The following is a 21,549-nucleotide window of genomic DNA, read 5'->3' as shown; positions in this document are numbered from 1 at the left end:
ACTTGTGTACAAAAATGAGTTTAATTTGATTTGAGTACTTATCCTAAGACTAGCACTGGTCCTTACGTTAGGATTCTGCAAAGAAATTGGGAGAAAGAGTAGCATAACATACCTTTTTTTTTAGGTTATGAAACTGAATTTTATGCCTTTATTCCTATTATCACCCTTTCAATAAATTATTGAACGGAAACATATTTCAACAGATTTCATTTATATATGAAATCAAAAAATTTCAAAGTGTCATCACTGTTTTAACCTTTGAAACAATTTTCGTTGTATACTTTTAGGAACATTTTGCACTTTCATCATCAATGTTTACTTACCGTTAATATGTTTGAAACTTACCAATTTCATATATTTTTTTTCTATTTCTTAAGAATGTCACAAAAACACGTACGATACGATACTGCTGCGATGGCTATGCTGGGATAACTTCAACCAATGAAACAATCTGCAAGCCAATTTGTCGAGGCGGATGTGGACGTGGTTATTGTCATTCGCCCAATGAATGTCAATGTGATGCCGGTTATATGGGCAAGCATTGTACGCAGAGTAAGTAATTAGTTTTCTTATTAAATTTTTAATTTATGACGTCAATTCTATAGGATGTAGTCATGACCGTTGGGGCGAAGCCTGTAAGAATACTTGCCGTTGTCGAAATCAGTCGGTTTGTGATAATAGATCTGGAATTTGCCACTGTACTTCAGGCTGGACTGGGAGCTGGTATGATCTTTCAATATACATATATAACAACTCTGACAAACATTCTTAACTAAAATAGGTGTGAACTGCCCTGTCCACAAGGACTTCATGGTGTCATGTGCAAAAAAACATGCAACTGCAGCTCGAACCGTTGCAATCCCCAAACCGGCGATTGCCTCGTTGACGAAAACATTCTTCCAGCTAACGTGACGTCATCCATGATAGAAAGTCTTAACTCGACAATTGTCAACATCACACAAAATCTCAATCGTCTTGCCAAAAACTTAGGCACAACTGAAACAGTTACCTATCTTGTTCCCGATACAATAATTGACGCAACAACTCTGAAAACCATCCAGGAGGTGATTCTCATCAAACCCCCAGATCATCCTACACCGTCAATCATTGTCCATCAACCAGGTGGAGGTGCCAAGACGCCAGAAGTTATTCATGTCATAACAAACTGGCAGCAGGAGCAGCTGACTGGTTCGGGAGACTCAAATGAAACTCGAGTTTTCGAAGCTGGCCTCCCAACATCACTAGATTCGGAATCAAAGATACTTACAATTCTCCTCATTGTTCTGCTTTGTATCATGGTATTTTTAGCTTTGGGATTTCTGATTATCTACAAGAAGTTCAACTTCAAACGTGATATAGCAGCAAGTCCATCAGCTATAACGTCTGATCCAGAGATAGATCCAAATTCGAAAGCGTTTGCCAAGCCGTTGCCAGATCTTCCTGCTTTTACTCAGATTATACGAAATAAAGTCGACGGTGAGTAAAAAACCGACAATTAGATTTCACCTTCTTATAAAATGTCTTATAGGTCCTGAATTCTACGACTGTCCGACCAACAATACCGTTGTCAAGCCACCGTACTGTTATGCTCGGAAGGAATCCCTTTATTCGGTGATTCCAAAATCACGGAAAGGCAGTGTGGAGAGTCATTTGTATGACGAGATACGCTACCCTGGTGCACATCATAAAATTTCTCACATGTAAAACATGGTTTTCTTTTCTTTTTTAATTTGTAATTTATTAGTTATTAAGAACTTAACAAAACAAATTCATATACAATGTATATTATTCATAATTATTTCTAGAACAATAATAGAAAAAGATCAAAATAATAAACTAAAAAGAATACAAATCACCAAAGTGTCTGCCAATTAAATTATTAAATTCCAATTTCAATTCCTGATTGTAAAATTCTCTTTGTTCAAAACTAGTTACTAGCAGCTCGATTCGATCGGGACTAACACATTTGTCAATGAATCGCACAAGTCCTTCCGCACATACGCACTTACCGAAGGCATCACAATTTCCGAAGGAACACATTTGATTCGAGAAACTACAGCCACAGATGTTTGGTGCAATGCACTTGCCGTAGCGACCGCATCCGCTGCAATATGAACAAATTATTAAAAATGTTTAAGGATCAAATTTAGAAAAAAATATCAGTGGAGATCTATTACAAGTCTCATTTTTTGTAAATGAGTGCATAACTTAACTAAACATTGTTGATACTTTATTTTGTCGGTTAGTTATGGACTTTCCAAACGGGTCTTATATTGATAATGAAACTTATTTGAATTTATATAAAGTTTGTAATTCATAAAATAGTAAAAGAATTATTTCAGGAATTTCGTAATTATAATATGACGGTACGGATGCGGTCGCCGAGTTCGTGAGGGTTCCGACCTTTTAATCAGATGTTTGGGACCGAACGAATACAAAATGCGTTAACATTGTACTTGCCGTTTCTAGTTAACTTCCTATAGGAAGTTATTGTAATGGGTCCGATTTTTCAAATTGAAAATTTTGACATTTCTTGACGTTTCAAGGTCCTTAGAGTCGAAATAAAAGATTTTTAGAAAGATGTTTGTCCGTGCGAGTGTACGTACATTCATACGTCCGCGACGTTTTTTTCGTCCTCCATAGTCGTCAAGAACCAGAAGAGATATCGAATTCAAATAAATTTTGTTATACAGATAATAAGGCAGAAAGACGCAGAAAGAAAAGTAAGATGCAAGAAAATTACATGGGTGATTTTGTTTACTATAGCGGTTTAAAAAGAATGGGAAAATTTTGGTTAACCCTAAATATCTCACGAACCGACAAGGCTAGAGACTTGAAATAAAATATATAATAAATATCGTAACGTGGTACCAAAAAAATATGTTTGGAAAAATCCAATTACCGTTTTTTTCTTATAAATGAAAAAAACTGATAAAAAATGTTGTCACCTAAAAAATTTTACTAATAAACAATTATTCTATTTCCAAAACAATTTTGTGCAACGAAAAATAACGTTTTTAACCCCGAAACTACCGGAAAACTGACTAGTCTTCATAGAGGAACTCATTACAGAGTTTACTAGAACCTGGACTATCTAGTCCTTCCTCTAACGCTAATGAACTTGACAACAAAGTCAATGACCTCACCTCAGCTATGAACAGATCGCTAGAAATTGCTTGTCCCCTTATACACATAAGAGGAAAGAGGAATCCACAATGGTAGGCCTCAGAGCTGCAAGACTAGCCTCTCATTGGGACTCCTACAAAGAATCCCTAAGGACATCCAAGTGATCTTCTTGGCGATCCTTCAGTGGCACGATAGATGAAACTTCTGGAACTTCTTTCAACTAGTTCAGCTATGCCAAGCTGCTTGAAAAATACAGACGGCTCCTGGACAAATTCAAGTAATGAATCGCTGAACTTACTATTGGACACTCACTTTCCTGGTAGTTCTCTTACCGAAACTTGCAACAGTTATATACGTTCAAGTTAAAATACAACATATCCACAAGGTCTGATCACAGGGGATAAGCTAAAACGGGCTCTCAACAGCTTCAAACCATTTAAAGCTGCAGGACCAGATGGAATAATACCAGCCGAATTACAAAAGACTTCTGACATAATTGCACCAATCCTTGAGGCAATTTTTACCAGCTGTTTTTACCTGGTCCAGCCTGGTCCCAAGTCAATCCTAAAGATCTACGACCTATAAGTATATCATCATTCCTTCTTAAGACCTTGGAAAGATTGATTGATATCCATTTAAGGACACGTGTCGATACAAGACTTCTATCTTCGTCTCAACATGCCTACTGTAAAGGTTAATCGATGGAAACAGCGTTACACACTTAGAGGGACACCGCAAGGTGGTGTTCTATCCCCTCTCCTCTGGAACCTAGTGGTGAATTAAATCCTTACTAGTCTGGATGTGCAGGGTTTCAGAGTGATAGCCTATGTGGACGGCGTTGCTATAGCAGTTTCAGGAAAGCATCTTAACATCCTAAAAGAACTCTTACAAAATGCCTTGGACAGATTAATACTTTGGGCTGATCGGTGTGGACTGGGAGTTAACCCACACAAAACCGATCTGGTTTTATTTTCGAGGAGATACAAAATTTCATTTGTCAACCCTCTCTATATTAAAGGAATCCAATTATAATTCTCAGACGATGCTAAATACCTTGGTCTTGTCTTAGACAAAAAACTAAATTGGAAACGCAAACAGGAAAGAGCCAAAAAAGCTACTTAGCTCTCTTTTCTTGTAAAAAAGCTATTGGTAATAAATGGGGTTTACAACCCAGAACCACGCATTGGCTTTACACATTGGTAATCAGACCGATTGTAACGTACGGTGTGGCAGTATGGTGGACTGCTTTAGAGAAAGGTATAAACAGGGATAAGTTGAATAAAGTCCAACGTTCAGCCTGCCTATGTATAAGCGGATCGCTTCTCACGACCCCCTCTGCGGCACTGGACACCTTGCTCTACCTTACACCTCTTGCCATATTTAGCAAACAAATAGCTTGAAGCTCTGCTATTCGCCTCAATGCTTCGTCGCAGTGGACTAACAACAACATTGGCCACTACATTGGACTACACCATCCCACAACCACAATTCGACAGAAATTTCCAGATTTCTATACCTACCAGATCTTTTTTGGAGGATATGATATTCTTGAAGGATGAGTCAATCCATTTTTACACAGATGTAAAAAAAAGTAGGGGTTGGTGGAGGTGTGTACTGTGAACGACTGAAATTAAGTCTCTCATTCCGTCTTCCCAATCATTGTAGCGTGTTCCAGGCGGAACTTTTGGCGATAAAAGAAGTCTTGTCTTGGCTCAAAGAAAACGTGATATTAACATCTGATATCAAATCTCTGGACTCTGTCTCTACAAACTCTATAACAGTCCATAACTGTCGATCATCTCTAATGGAGATGGCGCAACAGTTTAATATTCACCTTTGCTGGGTGCCGGGCCATAGAGACATTCCAGATAACTGTAAGACAGGTGAACTCGCCAGGAACGGTACAGTACAACTTGCATAGTACAGTACTTGCATACCAATCGCTACTTGTAAATTGATGCTAATGCAAGACGCTGTGAGGAGGACAGGCACCAGGTGGAACAACACCACCACAACACTGGATTTAAAACGTTCAAGGTGCTTGCTCTCTCTAAGCAGATCGCATATAAGCTCGATAATAGGTGTCATAACCGGACACTGTCTAATAGGAAAGCACGCCACGAGACTAGGCGTATTCTCAAATGACTTTTGCAGAAGCTGTATGGACGAGGAAGAGGATGAAACGGTTCTTCATCTTTTTTGCACATGCCCTGCTCTAGCTCGAAAACGCAAGAATTACCTAGGAGAATTCTTCTTTAACGATCTAAACGATCTAAATCATATCGGTATAATCAGCCTCTCACGTTTCGTAAGGGACTCTAACGGGTTCCATTGAGCTTAGGAGGAAGCCTCAAGATTCATGTGGTATCACAATGGGCCATTAAACTGGCCTAAGTGTGTACTTTTCCATCTTGGACAGCCACTATAACCTAACCTAACCTCTGATAATATTTTAATAAAAATCGAATTGACACTTTTTTTTATAAAAAAAAAAAATAAATTAAATTAAATTGGGTGGCGCAACAGTTCTTTGTTTTTTTTTTACACTTCAGAATTTCAGAAAGTAGTAAGCTTATAGAAAGCGTCAAACTACGATCAGAGGCTCATCATAAGTGCATGTGTTAGTTGGTAATAAAAAATAATACAATTATGACCTAACACACGCACAAAATACAAAACAAAATTAGCATTAGCATGACTGACAACTCTCAACCATTCCTGTGTGCGAGTACTCTTGTCAGTTTTAAGCCGGATCCGAACGGCAAATTTGAGAAAGCACTTTTCATGACAAAAATTAATCTTGGAGAATTTGTCAATTCCTCGCAAGACGCACTACCCGTTAAAAAAACTTTCGATGGCATAGGCAAGGATCGAACTCAAGACCTCTTGCATGACAGTCCAAAGTATTTAAGACCCCATTAAAGTTTCCTTTATTATGAAGGTTAAACTAGTGTAAAACATTAGTGAAGAATTTTAGGCCAAACTAATCATTTATAGGGTAAATGTGTTTACATATTAAATATTTCGGAGTTATCCTCTTTTTGAGCTTTGTACAATCTTAGAATACTGTTCCCTATTTCAACTTAAGTAAATTATTGTGTACCAATTAAAATTATTCCTTTGTAATAGAAATGTTTTGAAGCTTATCTTAAGGGACTTTCTTGTACTATCATTACGAGCATCACTCAAAAAAATAACTCACTTTTCACATTTCGGCACACAAGTATCGCCCTTAGATTCGAAGCCCTCGAAACAGTGACAGACACCCGGTTGTTTGCAAACACCATTTTCGCACTTATCACCACAATCCGGCAGACAGTTCGTCGTATTTTGGTCGTACCTAAAGCCATCGTGGCACTGACATCTATATCTCGATTCACAGAAGCCATTTTCACAGATCCTTAAAGTAAAATTTTGTTAAAATTGTTTCAAAAACACAAGTCCAGTTCTGTCAATTTAGATACCCACATATTATCACAAACGGCTTCACAAACTGTTCTCGGCGGTCTCATGTAAAATCCTGCAAAACATTCACATTTGTTCGGAGCAGCACATCTACCATGTCCACAATCTGGAGTGCAAATCGGTTGACAGCCAATCGGTGTCATCTGATAGCCGTCCTTACAATCACACTTATCCGTCTCCACACAAATCTGATTATGACCACAAGCCGGTATGCAGTTTGGGCGGCAAAAGCTTCGAGTTGGATCCAATGTGTGATCTCTGTTACAGCGACAAGTCCCATTCAAATAGCATCGTCCATTTTCACACCCCAGAGGACATGCATACACACATTCACCTCGATCGTTCTTGGTGAATCCATCGAAGCACTCACAACGGCCCGGTGCTGTGCAGAAGCCGTTCTTGCACTTTGTGCCACAATCTGGTTCACACCGATTCCAGTCATAGCGAGTTCGTTTGTATCCTTCACAACAGTCTTCGACTTCATGGAAATGAATGTTGCTTCCGTTGCCTTGAATGTACTCATTCCTCTCCGTTCTGAAGAGAACGACCCTATGATGGTGAAATGCTCACGTATTATTAAGGGATGATCTGAACCAAAATTTAGCCCCACAAAACCACTAGACTTACGGCACTTGTTTCCAACATTTGTGTGTGTAGTTCTTTTTCATATAAGCCAAACTACGAGCTTCCGATATGAAGATATCACCGGAGATTTCGCGCTCACTTAAGACCAAACCGAAGCTGATAAAAGCAGCACCCACGAGGAATGCCCTTATCTGCGGAAACATTATTGAATTGGAATAAAGTTTTATTTCAGCTTTTAAGGCGAACTTTACTGGGCACGAGTTTAATTTGAAATGCTGCCTCACGTAGTGAGAGCATCTTGAAAATAGCCCCTATGTTAATATTTTCTTAAACGCTCTTATCATCTGGCAGAGTGACCCAGAATCTTACTTCAGCTTTGCTTTTGATGTTGTTGTTTTCGTCAGAAAACTATACTCATGCTCAAGCGCAATAGGGCAAGAGTATAAAATGTTTTGATTTGTGAATTTGAGCTTAACACTGATAAGAATATAGTCCCATTGCGATAACAAATACAAAAATATATTAAAGAATTTTACAGACCAATTTGTTTTGCGGATAATATAGTGAATATGAATTGATTGTGTTTTCGGCTGAAAGTGAAAGCTTGAAAATAATTTGAGTTATGACATCACATCATTAAAAAAAAATTCTCCTTAATTTGAACCTTTAATCTCTCTATTACGTAAGATTTTTGAAATATACGGTGTTCAGGGAGGATATATAAACTTGACACAACAAGTACAAATCTTTGTCTTCTAGATAGATATAGTTTAATTCATTTCAGTATCTATATCCCTTAGCTATCTTTAATTTTAAATGATGAACTTAAAAATACCCGTTTCCAACATTGTTTATGCTTTGTCAAGACATTTCAAAAAATGTTAACTTTGTGAGTTTTATAACGCTTTGAGTATTTCTGTTAAATAACTATTTCAGTATAAATAGAATTGTCACGAATTTTGTTCTTAAAAAACCTACTCCAAGAATTTTCACTACCCCATATGCCGAATATATGGCTTTTCAGTGAATTTCTGAAGGTTACACATCAAAAATTTGACGTGATAGAATGAATTTGAAGACGAATTTTAGAAAAAGTAAAATTTGACTGACAAATGCGAAACCTTGTTGACAATTGTAATAGGTTTCAGCATAACGCTAGTATATTGAAGAACGCAACAGCAAGCCGTTCGGAATCGGCATTTAAACTGTAGGTCCCCTCCATTCCTGACAACATTACTCGCACACAGGAATGGTTGAGAGTTGTAAGTCACTAGGCCCTGGTTCTTCATGGGCCGTTGCGCCACCCAATTTATTTATTTATAACATAATGCTACAGCTCTGGAATACTCTTTAATATTCAAATATTTGGACGTCCTTTTCAAATGGTCCATCGGCTTCAATACTTGAAGAGGCATAATCTTGTAAACGTGGAAACCTAGATCCTTACGCACAATATGCCATGAGTGATGCCGAATTCTTGAGAACGCCGCGCCGCGCCGGCCGCGCCGCCGTGGTAGTCACTGGTTTGTATTGTTTGATATGGACGCCTGAGCGGCAACGATATTTTCGACACTATAACCGATCCGTTATCTCCTACTACTTATCCTACTGAATGATTGCAATGACGTGAATAACGACCGAAAGTTAGAGCTAACGCTCTTAAATTCATAAAAAGAGTTCAATGATAAGTTAAAGGGTGCGTTCACAAATTGAAAGTTGTCCAATATACAAAAAAATTTAAAACTGTTATCGTTGACCTCATACATACTTTTATTGATTTAAAAAAAACATCATCAATTTATTAACGGAACACAATTCTGTTTGCCCTTAATTCCACTCTTTCTAAATCCCTTATTGCATATGCAAAAGTTTGGTGAAGTACAAGTTCCATTAGGACACCCAGATGGACAATGGGCCTTACAGACATTCGTTTGAGTAGCGTCCAAAATGTATCCAGGATTACAAGAACACACATTATAGCCATCACAGAATCCATTCAAACACGGTTTTTCGCAATGAGGCACACAATTAGCTTTGCTACTGTCAAGAGTGAATCCTGGCTTACAAGTGCACGTTTCAGGAGCTGTGCAAGTGCCTTTTAAACATCCCCTAAAAAACAAAACAAATTCAATTTAAAGAACTTATATGCTTACAAAAATTAAAGACAACATTACTTTGTACATATTGGCTCACAAATATTTCCTTTTCTAATATATCCCCGATTACAGCTACAAACTCCTGGAGCTGTGCAAGTTCCGTCGCAATTTTCACATTTCGGCTGGCATACTCCAGATGGAGATAATTCATAGTTGAATGGGCAACGACAAGTCTCAGGAGCAACACATGTCCCAACACCGCCGCATCCCTTACTACAATGCGGTCTACAGAATTGCCTTGAAGTAGGATCCAAAATGAAGCCAGATTTACAAACACAAGATCCATTTGGTTGGCAAATACCATTGCGGCAACCAATGGGACAGATTGGAACACAATTATCTTCATGATCTCGAATATTTCCAGGTAGACAGACACAAGTGTTGGGGGCTGTGCAAATACCATTGGGACAATCATCCTTACAAATTGGATCACACTTGCGGAAAACATGAGGATTACGTTGGTACCCATCACAGCATATTTGAATTCGACTCATAGTTGGTGTCGAACCGTTGCCTCGTGGGATGGCAACGGCATTGAGTTTACCTGCCACAAGTGATGCTGTTCTGAAATAGATGGCTTAGATAAAGGGACTATTGATTTTCCAAGAACTTACGGCACTTCAGTGAAACAAAATCCAGATGCTATATTCAGCCGAGTGTGGTTCAAAAACTCTGCAGTCCTGTCTTTGAAAATTGGTGTAGCCGTTACAGTTTGAATGTTGTAATTCAATCCTGGAAATATGTGAGCGTTTCCCAATTGTTGATTATGCACATTCATTGATGAATTAGAATTAGATGCTAGTAATGCTGCAAAAGGGGATATATTCTGTCCTGGAACAGTTTGCGTGTTATAATTAAGGGCTGGCAAGACTGTAGCAGGTGAAAAATAATTTCCATTTCCCGATTGATTATGTGAAGTTGAAGAATTCCATCCATTATGATTATTTGATGCTTTTAACGTCGTCGTAGGAGCCGATAAATCATTTCTCGAAACTACAGTATTATAAGGTGGAAAAGTTGGGTAAATTGTATTCCCCAATTGTTGCTGAGGGTAATTGATTGTTGTTGAAGAATAATTCCATGCATTAGCATTTATCGGCTGGGGTAGTGGCGAATAATAATTAGTAAAGTTAGAAGTTTGTTCAAAATTTCCTGAAACTGAGTGTCTACTTTTGATCTGCGCAAAAACTAGATAAGGCAGTAGTATGCAAAAAAAGAAAGAAATAAGCCTCATGTTGATAGTTAATTTATTTTTTATAAGTATCTTAAAAAATGTATTCACTCGACAAACACTTCAATCAAACTAAAAACCACAATCTAATACCTAAGTATTTTAAGCTCCAAAGACAATGTTATGAGCGGTCAGCAGGTATTATTTTTGTACTTGTTTGTGGAATAAATTAAATCTGCCCTCAGATAGAATTATTGCTCTGATGGTTTTTTACTTCGACATTTTTCATTCAATTCAAAAAGTGCAATACAGTAAGACCCAGATAAGTGCAAGGGATTTTTCATATTGATAACAAAATTTTAAAAATTAAGATCAACTTCATCATTTCTGAACTTACCTCCCCACGCTGAAATTAAAACATCATATGATTATGTTATTTTCTTGGGGCAATAACTTTTATGGTCACTAAGATGTATTTCAAGGAATCGTACAGTGGATTCGAATAAAATGCATATACGGGGTAACAGTGCCATTTTGGACTGTCTCCCATAACTCTTGTTGTTTCTCGAGAGAAAATTTTTTTAGCTATGCCCCGTTGAGTATTCATCATTTGCACCATTACTCTAAATAATTTCATATTAGTTTAATGTTTCCATAAAACAAATTTTAAACCATTGAACTTGCATTTTTAACTTAACTAAAAATTTACTTCAGATTTGTCTCGACATGAAGTACATATTATAAAAATTGCGAAAAGGTTGCGATTTCAGTTATACCAGATGAGTTGAAAACAGTTACGATGGTGCAAAATATGTTACCGAAATTCATTTAACTTTTTTTGAATGGATTTGGTAATAAAAAAAATTTGAAAAATGATAGAAACTGTCACTTTAGCATATTTGCCGAGTTTGAATTCTATAATAGGGGTGATTATTATCTCAAAGTAAGTAATGCAAAATCTTAGATTACTGAAGAATTTTGTCTTTGTCCGTGCCAGTGAAGCTTTTTAAAGTTGTGTAAAAAATACAAGAGGTGTTCCAATAAATTGGTCATACTGTTGATAATTATTTTGCTGGTATTCACACTCATTGGGGAATTTTGATTCGGTATACTCCGATGTAAGAGAACTTTTAAGGTTCTTAAGAAAAAAATCTGTACTTCTAGTATAATGATAAACCTAGTTATTTTTAATCTCGGAATTTTAAAGAGCTGAAGAGAAGATGAAATTTAGTGATTTTTTTTAAAGATTTTTTGATTTTCGTAGGGTCATGCTCTATGTGATTAAGTTAACAATACAAATTATATTTTTTAACTAAACAATTTCTTAATTTAAACAAAATGATTCACCATACTTTACAAATTATTATTCCAATAGACTTTCAACGCAAGTGTGGAGGGAGTTAGTAATCATAAACAACTAACTTTGAATTATTTTAATAGTTAATAAAATCTTAGAGATTCGCGTATATAGGGATTGATTGACTTCCCAGTAAATAAAATATGTTGTTACGATGAGGTAATTAAATGTTATTTATACTTTTGTACATTAAGACGTTATTGTGTTGTTATTTTTGTATAAAAATACAGAAAAAAGTAAAATAAATATATAAGTACTTGAAATCAAACGGACTTGAATTTGGACGTAAAGTTTCACTGGTTTTAAGTTATTTGTGTTGAAGGGAGGCTATGGCTCCTATAGGGTTACCTTCTTGATTATAAAAGTTTTTTTTTTGATCGATCATTTGTAAGATCAGATAAAGTCTGCCACGTCTACGCTATGATTGCAGAACCCTAATATCGTTTACAAGAAATTGTATGTGACCAATTCGCACATTTGAAGCTGTGTTTCAGAGGAGCTAATTTCCAGTTGTTGTCTGAAGATTTAACCATTTCTAAAATAACTGATACATTAGAATTTTCTTATATTGACAAAGCAAGATATTTAATAATTATTTGGAAAAATTCTAACTTCATACAAATCAAGAAATACACATTATCCACACTTGGTACTCTAAAGAATTGCGTTTAATGCGTAACAAAAGAAATAAGGCATGGAAAACTTACCTCAAAACTTTGTCTCCAATCAACTTCTCTATTTATGTTGAACTCTTTAACGAATTTAAGTTTCTTTCTAAATTTGTACATTCTAGTAATGTTACTGATATGGGCACCTCTTTAAAAGAGAAACATAAACAATTTTAAAAACTTGAAAACTTAAAGAAAAAATCAGATGGCTTTCCAGTTAACTTCACTTACAAGAACGTTTCATAAGATAAAACTGTTGATATCTGTAACGCTTTCGTAACAAATTTCCGAGAGTCATTTGTTAATAGCCCTTAAGAAGTTGAAGACGTCTATTTTCATAATCTTTACTCCTTTTCGCAATCTAGCAGTAGCCACATCCTTGTGCTACAGGTTACGGCCATTGAACTTGTATCCGTGCTAAATCTTTCCGATGGTATTCCCCGTTAATATTAGAAAAGTGTAGTAATGCTTTAGTTGAACCCCTTATGTTAATTTTCAAACTTTTTCTAAAAACAGGAAAATTTCCCAGTATATGGAAGAAGTCATTCCTAACATACGGATATTACAAACTACAAGCCCATTGCAAAGCATTCTTTAATTGCTTGAACAAGTTGTTTGTAAAAGTGTAGCATTTTTTAGTAAGAATCTCATTTGCGAACCTGATCTTGCGAAAAAAAACATCAACCGTTACAAATTTCCTCACATTCTCAAACATGTGTTCGAACGCTTTAAAACAGGGTTATGAACTTGATTGCGTTTGAACTGAATTTTCTAATGCTTTTGACCAACTAAGCCACTGAATTATTTTATTTTAACTCAAAGCTGTTCGTTTTCCAGTTAAGCTTTATCAAATCATTCCTTGAAATCAGATCCTATGAGGTAAATTGTCATTCAGAACCTTTTGTTGCTCAATCTGGTTCTCCTCAGGGAAGCCATCTTGGTCTTGTCTATTGTCTATTGTCTATTAACGACGTATCGTCATGTCTGGGTTCAAGTGAAATTCTCATTTTAGTTCTTTATTTAAAAGGAATAGCATTAAACAGTAAGATACAATATCTTCTTTATAGCGCAAGCTTTATATATAAATTCAAATTCGCGTGCTATTTTTCCTATGAGAACCATGAAGCTTCATGTTAAATATGGTGGAACTAAAATCATTGTTTAGAACCAGTGCTCTACTATATCGTGAAAGTCTTTTTTTAATTCTGTAATAGTTCATGTTACATATGTTTTGTATTTTGCATGTGTTTTAGGCTATAACTAACACGAGCACTTATGATGAGCCTCTAATCGTATCTGAAAATTCTGAAGTCAAAAAAGAGACGAGACGAGAAGTGTACCCAAGTACGAGGTCTAGGTGACTAGTTGTAATCATCTCTTCAAAAAATTAGGTCAGGAAAATTTTAACACAATACTTATAATTGTGAGTACAAATTTTCAACTGAACTAGTCCTTCTGCCTCCTGCGTTGTTATTGAAACCTTAGGTGCTGTGAGAGCCCTTGCCCCCCTTTGGGGTTAAGTTTCAAGTGGGTTCTTCTTCTGTTAATTTCAAATGTGTTTTATTGCTTCCAGATGAGGTGCAGGCCTTGTCTGATTTGTCTGCCTTGTATGGCAGATAGGTATGGAAGATTTGAACGGGAAATCGAACGATGACTTGACTTTTTTCGCGATTCCATTTGAGTACCATAGAGCCATGGTCAATGTCCCGTTGTGTGTTTGCTTACAATACGTTCATTGAAGAAGAATTTCGAATTCATTTAATTATTGGCTAAAGTATTCCAAATGTTTATACGATTAAAAAGTAGGTGAACAGCGCTCAGAACTCTGGAAAATATTGAACGAGTGCGTCAAGCAGTTAAAACCAGTCTTCGTCGATCGGCTGTATTTTGCAATTTGATTTGCATTTTTTTCTATACAAGATGATGGCTGTCCAATAATTGCACCAAACCGACTACGGCATACAGATGAGATTTGCAGAAACAATGTTGGAATTTTGTACGGTTTAGAGTGTTTTGATTATGAGATACCAAGCCCACTTTCAATTATCATGAATGTTTAATTAACAACACTTTTGTTATCGGACCTCGCAAAATCCACAAGAGCTCCATGAACGATCTTTCCACAGTACCAAAGGTCAGTGTTTCGTGTGGCATTGACTAAAATTCATTATTGAAAAAAGCCTGAATAAGATTTTCTATTGTTACTATTTTTAAAATTTGTTTTGTTTACTTATTCTAGAAAGTATCTTCCATCGAAGTTCATAACTTAAATAAAATTAACGCAGCGCATTATGTATGTTTACAAAAAATAAACGAAAATGAAAATAGCAACTTCCTATCTGAATTTTTAAAAGTTGTATTGTTTTTAGCATCTTCTAAGCTACTCCATTCAAAACAAGACCCCTTAGAGGCCAATTTTAACACTTTCTTTTTATATGTTTATTTTTTTTTGTTCTCAATTTTCTAGTGGGATAAAATTAGCAATATTAGCAGGAAAAAAATGTATGCTGATAAGAAAAAAAGAATTTTATTATTAAAGAGTATGAAGGTATATTGAGGTTGGAATGTCGCCAAAATACAAAAACGGTCTAGTAAATTATATTAGTTCGTTTTCAACCTTTCAAGATGCAGGTTCTTTGGAATTTGTTTATCCTAATATTTCTTCTTAAATATGGATGTCAAACTTCAGTACCATTTCCTGGTAAGAAACAACTTTTTATCAAATCAAAGTCTCTTAAGAGATTAGAGACGATTACAAATTAAAACAAACACTTTAGAAATTTTGTACAAATGTGCTTAATCATAAATGACTTTTTATAATATTTTCCGAAAAATAATTTATTTGTTTAAGGTTTTACTAAAGACATGTCTAGTTTTGGGGAGGCAGATACCCACAAAACAACAACAGCAGCAGAGCTAACAAAGAGGCTCTCTACAATTCCTTACTCCACAAAGACAACTTACGGAAAGATATCTGAAGTAGTTCAAGGATCTACTACAAATTCGATCACAACAAACCAAGGATCAGCTACAACATATGACTTTTCGAAGACAACTTACAGAAATACCACTGAATCACCTAGCGGACCACCTACATTTTCTGGAGCAACATCGACTGCTTACCAAGGGCCAACAACAGCCTCTGAGCCAACCAAAGTATTCACTCCTGATTCTGGCACTATGAAAACAACAAATCAAGAACCTATTTTAACTTCTGACTCTACCGAAACAATTGCGGGAAATGGCCCAGATTTAGATGAAATTAGTACTTCAGATTGTTCACAGTCCATCCAAAAAATGAGAACTGCCTTTATCTGCGTTGCAGTTGGAGCGGTTATCGTAATAACAGCTGTTGTAATCATTACAAGGCCTTGTCAACGTCGGGGGTCATATACGTTTAAGTAAAATGTTTAAGTTTTATAAAAGCCCTACGAAGAATGTATGTTTTTTTTTCAAGAATACTGGTATAGTCGAGTAACTTTGTCAATTGAATAGAAGGTATTGTTGCGTCAAATGTGGTAGTTTTAAATTTTTGATTTACGAACTCTTATGCCAAACGCAAAATGTCCAAAAATCATAAAAATTGCTCATTTCACTAATCGGTGTTTTATCCTCTGAAGACGAATTATTTCTGTGATTTTAAGAAAATTTAGTTGACTAAAATTTGAGGATACAACTGTGTCTATGGATCAAACGATTTACAAAAAACTGTTTTTCAAAACTGCCTCAAAAAAAACCTACAATTCACTAAAAAAAATAAAAATAGAAATGTTGACAAGCCAAACCTAAACTCTGGAGTTAGTAGGTTTCTCTCGTTAGGCGTAAGCAGTAATTTTCAGAAAAGTGAGGTGACAAAAAAGGCAAAGATAAGAAAAGAACGTCAACGCCTACATCACTGTCTTATAATTTTTCTGAAAGCCTTTCGCCTAATATGGCGATCGCACCATTACACGGAAAGAAGTGTATAGCTTTTATGAGAACTTTAGTATGGCCTGGAGACCCAAAAAAAAAAGTATCGGTGATATTCCTATATTGTCTTGCAACAACTCCTATAAGTATGGGATTATGTACCACAATCTTTGCTTGTAACACATGGGCGCATAGTACGTTTGAAGAGACAGCATTGCCTTCAGCCCCATACGGTACCGGAAATGTATATGTGGGTATAACTACTGTTTCGATATATTTCTACAATAAAAAGGGACATAAGGGACATATCAATAATGGATACACTTTTCTACTAGGAGCGTTGTACATGTCGCCAGTCAGTATGGGCCTGACTCCCATACTGGCATTGGCGTATAGGCTATAACTATTGTCGACGCGACGTTACTATTCTCATTATGGTCAAATTAACTATGCTTACAACTTTTTGTCCAATGTATATCTTCTAAGCCATACAGTATTGCGTTCTACCCCTACTGACGTTGTAATATTCGCAATGTATTTATTTCCGGGGTCCATACAATTTTTTGTCTTTCTTTTGTTCTTAGGCCAAATTTACTAACTTCAGAGTTACCTTATGACAAATTATTTTTTGAAAAATCTTTAAAAAACTTCGCGGCTAGCTCTATCCTAGAGCCAAATCGTGTCATAAATTCCAGTCAGTGTAAAAAGGGCTGAAGTTAAAAGTGAAGAAGTCTCTTTCTTACACTTTCGTTCAGCTATCGACTTCGCAGGCTTACCATCATAGGGTGACGTTTTCGACATCTAGTCCAATTTTTAGAAATTTCAATTGACAGATTAAAAAAAAGTATTTTTAAAATTATGCTAGGTACTCATAGAGTTGTTAAAATTGATTTTCGACACAGATATCTTGGACAAAATTAAACATACTGCCTTAAAACTAATTTGATCTGCTAAAAAATATTGTCTTTTAACATTATAAGAATCTTAAGACGCATACTCTTATCAATTTATTTTATTAAAAAATAATTGTTTACAAATAATTCACAACAAAATTGGTCAAACTGATGTTCGAATATGTCAAGAACAAATGAAAATATTTACTTCAAAATTTTATCAATTTTTGTGAAATATTGATGTGGTACATGATATAATTTTCTTAGAAAAATAAAATTTGTAAAAATAGGTTTTTGATTTAAAATCTCGGATCTCTCAGCCGATCCAAAATTCGAACATCTCTATTAGAAGACATATTGTAAGATGCAGTCATCAAAATAAAACCTTTCTTATCGTGTTAAAATAATCTCGAAACACCACGATAAAATTCCAAAACATTTTTTTGCAAAATAAACTACACATGGTAATTGTTATGAAAAGATAAACAAATATATTATTTTAACTAACGGAAATCAAAGCCGCAGAATAATCGTTAATGATACAAAAAAAAAAATATTTTTGTTGATAAGACCTTTGCACATTAAACATTTAAATAATATTTTCCAAACTCAGTTTAATACTTTAAGTCCTTCATTCCAAGATGAACGTGCCTTGGCAATTTTTCATTTTTGTAACTTCAACAATTTTATTCAACGTTGCAGCAAGAAGTGATTCAAGAAAAATATGTGAACAAAAATTTAATTTTTGTAAAGATTCAATTTGTAACTGCCCCGAAGGCTTAAAACCCAACAAGAATAAAACGTGTTGCGTTCATATTTGTGAAGATAAATGCATTGGTGGAAAATGTGTTGGTAAAAATCTATGCAGGTGTCTACCTGGTTATACAGCTACGGAAACTCGTAATGTGTGTGAACCTTTTTGTTCGAATTGCACCAATGGATATTGCTATGGCTACGAAAAATGTGCAAAGCGTCGTTTTAATGATAAGCCGAAACTGCAATTAGACATGATCTCGTTACAAAATATTCATAATGATCAATGTCAAATTACTAACCCCTCCTCAGCTGTTTCACCAGAAGAAAAATCCACAACCATCGCACATCAAGACAAATCAACTAGAAGAAGTATTAACAATTCGGACGTTTCCGAAGAAATTGTTTCAGCTTTGCCAGACGAACAAAAAACATCGTTAGCCCCAGCTGTTAAGAATAGCCTCATACAGATTTTGAAGGGAGATACTCCACAATTTTCAACCCTTAAAACACCTACGGAGTCAAATGTTTTGTATACTCCCACAACGAAATCAGCACCTATCCCGGATTATGTCAAATTCAAAGAGCTTTTAGAATTTTTGTCGGAAATATCAAACGATGCCTCAGAAGAAACAAGCACAAAAAAAGTTTGGGAACAACTCAGAAAACATTCAATAGAAAACTACGTCTATTCGATGGTTAATGAAGAACTATCAAAGACGTCACAACCTAATGACGAATCCAATGAAAGTTCTATATTACTTAAAAATTCTGACAATTCCAACGAAATACAATTTTTCGACCGAAATCAAATACACTTAGTTTCTGAATTTCGGGTCGAGGATCCGGAGAAAATTTCAATGTTGCCAGTAGAGAAACAAAGTCCAAGTGCTTCAACACCAACTCGTTCGGAAAATTTAATTAGTGGCACTGGAATTGAAGACAGACATAAGTATTTCTCTAAGGAATTGCGAATGACTGCAGTACCTCTTGGAGTAGTTATGTTTATCGGAATTGGCATTGTTGGATTATTAGTTGGCAATCATTATCGTAATCGCCAACGGTCGTATGCAGTCTTGGTAAAATAAATTTAAAAATTAATAAAGATATAAGTTTAGGTTTGATTTATACAAAATACAGAATATTGAATATTTTTACAAATAAATAAAAATATGTTTATAGAGCGTAGAAACATCGCGTTTTTTGTTTTATTTGTTGTTAAATAACAATTACAAAAAATGTATGTAAGGTGGAGCAATAACTTGCGATGAATTACTGCTTTATGAACCTTAAACGACGAAAGAAAGAGTTAAGAGCTGAGATGTGAATTTTAGCAGAACACTAAAAAGAGATTCAACAAAATATTGCCTAAATTTGTGGAGTTCTTAGGTATATTTCTTTTTACGCAATATTTTATAACTCTTGGTACTAAGTAACTGCTGGATCATCGCGTCCTTTTACTTTAATCAAACCTCGATTTGCATGCCACACTGAAATGCAATTTTTATCTATGCCATAAGATTGTTTAAGTCGCTACCACAAAGGCCTTAAAGCCACACGTAACTTTGAGAGCGTTTTGTCTAAGTATATGGCTGCAAATAGAAGCTCATTTCATGCATACAAAGTTAAAATAAATTAAAAAAAAGATTGTACAGTCTAAGTCTAAACTGAATAAACTAAACTAAGTAGGATAACCATATCATTTCTCAATGAAAAGTGGTTATCCAAAATAGAAATTTCGAAAAGAAGCAAACTAAAAAATCCTTTTTCTTATCAAAACAATTTAATTTTCACAAAACAGCGATGGTGTTATTAATTCCAGCGATATTTACTTCAACAAAAACAAATGTTTGAATAATTCCATATACAAAGTGGTTATTTTAAAGTAATTTGAATATTCTGTAAACCTGTTAAAAAGAATGTTTTTTTGAGTATTTCAATTTTTTCAATCAAAAGTCACAATAAGTATCAAATCACATTAAACTCCTCTTTTAGTTCAAGAAAATTAAAATCAAACATCAATTATTGCAGGAATATTGTTTGAAGGAAGTAGTCTAAATTGAAAAAAGAAGAAAACAAATTCATACTTACGTTCTACAGCAAAAAGGATTGTCCTTTTAAGAAAGCAGGTCTAGTAAGGATACTATTGCCAAATTTTGAAAGATGAATCACTCTGACAAGAAACGAATTTTACAAAAAAAATATTCAATTTTTTAATAACTTTCTTTAAGAAAACATTGACAATTTGTAGAACTTACTTCTTTGTAAAGGGTGTCCCAAAATGAACGCAAGATTTGAATTAAAGAGAAAACGCCGTTTTTAGTCTTTTGATAATTATATTTTTACTGACTCGTAAAGTACATAGGATAGGGTTATGTATGGAATAACACATCGGACAAATGGCCTCCACGGCTTTGCATGCACATGCGCACTCTTTTGTTGAAATTTTCCATGACCATTCTGCATAAATGTGGCTGAATTTCGTTGATGCAGCGTTGAATCTCCTCCTTTAATGCACGGGTGGTTGTGGGCTTGTTGACATAGACTTGTGATTTCAAATAACCCCATAAAAAGAAGTCTAATGGTGTTAAATCACACGATCTAGGAGGCCAATTTTGATCACCGAAACGAGAGAGTACACGACCTGGAAATGTCTCATGCAGTAATTGAATTGTTTCACGGGCTGTATGACATGTGGCACCGTCTTGTTGAAACCACATATTGGACACATCAATATGATCCAATTTTGGCAGAAAGAACTGTGTAAACATGTCGCGATATCGAGCACCAGTAACAGTCACTGCTTGACCAGCATCATTTTCAAAGAAATATGGCCCAATTATGCCTCCAGCCCAAACTCAACACCATACAGTCACGCGTTGTGGATGCATTTGTTTTTCGACAATCACATGTGGGTTCTCCGAACCCCAAATTCGGCAATTTTGGCGATTGACAAAGCCATCAAGATGAAAATGTGCTTCATCGCTTTAGGATGATTTTGCTCGAAAAATCAGGGTCCATTTGTCGATGTTCAATAATCCATTCAACGAATTCTCTTCCTTGTCCATGGTCATTAGGCTTCAAATGTTGTGTTAATTGAATTTTGTAAGCATGAAGACACAGAACAGAGGTTCTTGAAATTTGCAATTCTTGTCCTCTACGTCGAATTGAGGTTCCTGGATTGTCAGCAACACTCTCACGCACTGCTTCGACATTCACATTTGAACGGCTTGTTTTTGGACAACCAGTGTGTTTGGCGTCTCCAACGGATCCAGTCTCCATGAATTTTTCAATTAATCTTTTCACAGTTGACGAAGTTAAAACACTATTCCGACCATATTTTGTATAAAATTTTCGAACTGCAGCGGCCAAGCTTTCACTATTTTTGAAATATTCTTAAATAATGAAGACACGTTGTTCTATCGTGTAACGCTAAATTTTTAATAACCCTATACTGTTAGCGTAG

The 21,549-nt window shown here is 35.4% G+C and overlaps 2 protein-coding genes across 2 annotated transcripts in view; one reads left to right on the top strand and one right to left on the bottom strand.

The window, feature by feature from the left end:
* The window catches only part of LOC129938400 (uncharacterized), a 39,248-nt gene extending 37,530 nt beyond the window's left edge, over positions 1 to 1,718 (top strand). The window contains exons 2-5 of the mRNA XM_056045936.1: positions 378 to 552; positions 606 to 723; positions 782 to 1,476; positions 1,529 to 1,718. Of these exons, the coding sequence (XP_055901911.1) occupies positions 378 to 552; positions 606 to 723; positions 782 to 1,476; positions 1,529 to 1,704 (1,164 nt within the window). The 3' untranslated portion in view covers positions 1,705 to 1,718. The remainder of the gene's footprint in view (positions 1 to 377; positions 553 to 605; positions 724 to 781; positions 1,477 to 1,528) is intronic.
* Positions 1,712 to 10,657, bottom strand: LOC129947330 (tenascin-like). Its single transcript, XM_056057854.1, has 7 exons — positions 9,947 to 10,657; positions 9,351 to 9,896; positions 8,974 to 9,285; positions 7,219 to 7,473; positions 6,595 to 7,140; positions 6,329 to 6,526; positions 1,712 to 2,104 (listed from the first exon to the last, which is right to left on the bottom strand). Exons 1-7 carry the CDS (start codon positions 10,564 to 10,566, stop codon positions 1,837 to 1,839), a joined length of 2,745 nt encoding a protein of 914 aa, XP_055913829.1. The 5' UTR covers positions 10,567 to 10,657; the 3' UTR covers positions 1,712 to 1,836.
* Positions 10,658 to 21,549: the final 10,892 nt, after the last annotated feature.

This window comes from Eupeodes corollae, chromosome 1, assembly GCF_945859685.1.
Source record: "Eupeodes corollae chromosome 1, idEupCoro1.1, whole genome shotgun sequence".
Classification (NCBI taxonomy): Eukaryota; Metazoa; Arthropoda; class Insecta; order Diptera; family Syrphidae; genus Eupeodes; species Eupeodes corollae.
The sequence above is the reverse complement of the archived record's forward strand: the minus strand, read 5'-3'. Positions and strand labels throughout refer to the sequence as shown.

Bases quoted from the DNA above. Each gene is read 5' to 3' on its own strand.
- LOC129947330 (XM_056057854.1), bottom strand. From the start codon at position 10,566: ATGAGGCTTATTTCTTTCTTTTTTTGCATACTACTGCCTTATCTAGTT. The intron at 9,286-9,350 runs GTAATGTTGTCT...TTTGTTTTTTAG, and splicing joins TGTGAGCCAATATGTACAAA to GGGATGTTTAAAAGGCACTT. The intron at 7,141-7,218 runs GTAAGTCTAGTG...TCACCATCATAG, and splicing joins AAATGTTGGAAACAAGTGCC to GGTCGTTCTCTTCAGAACGG.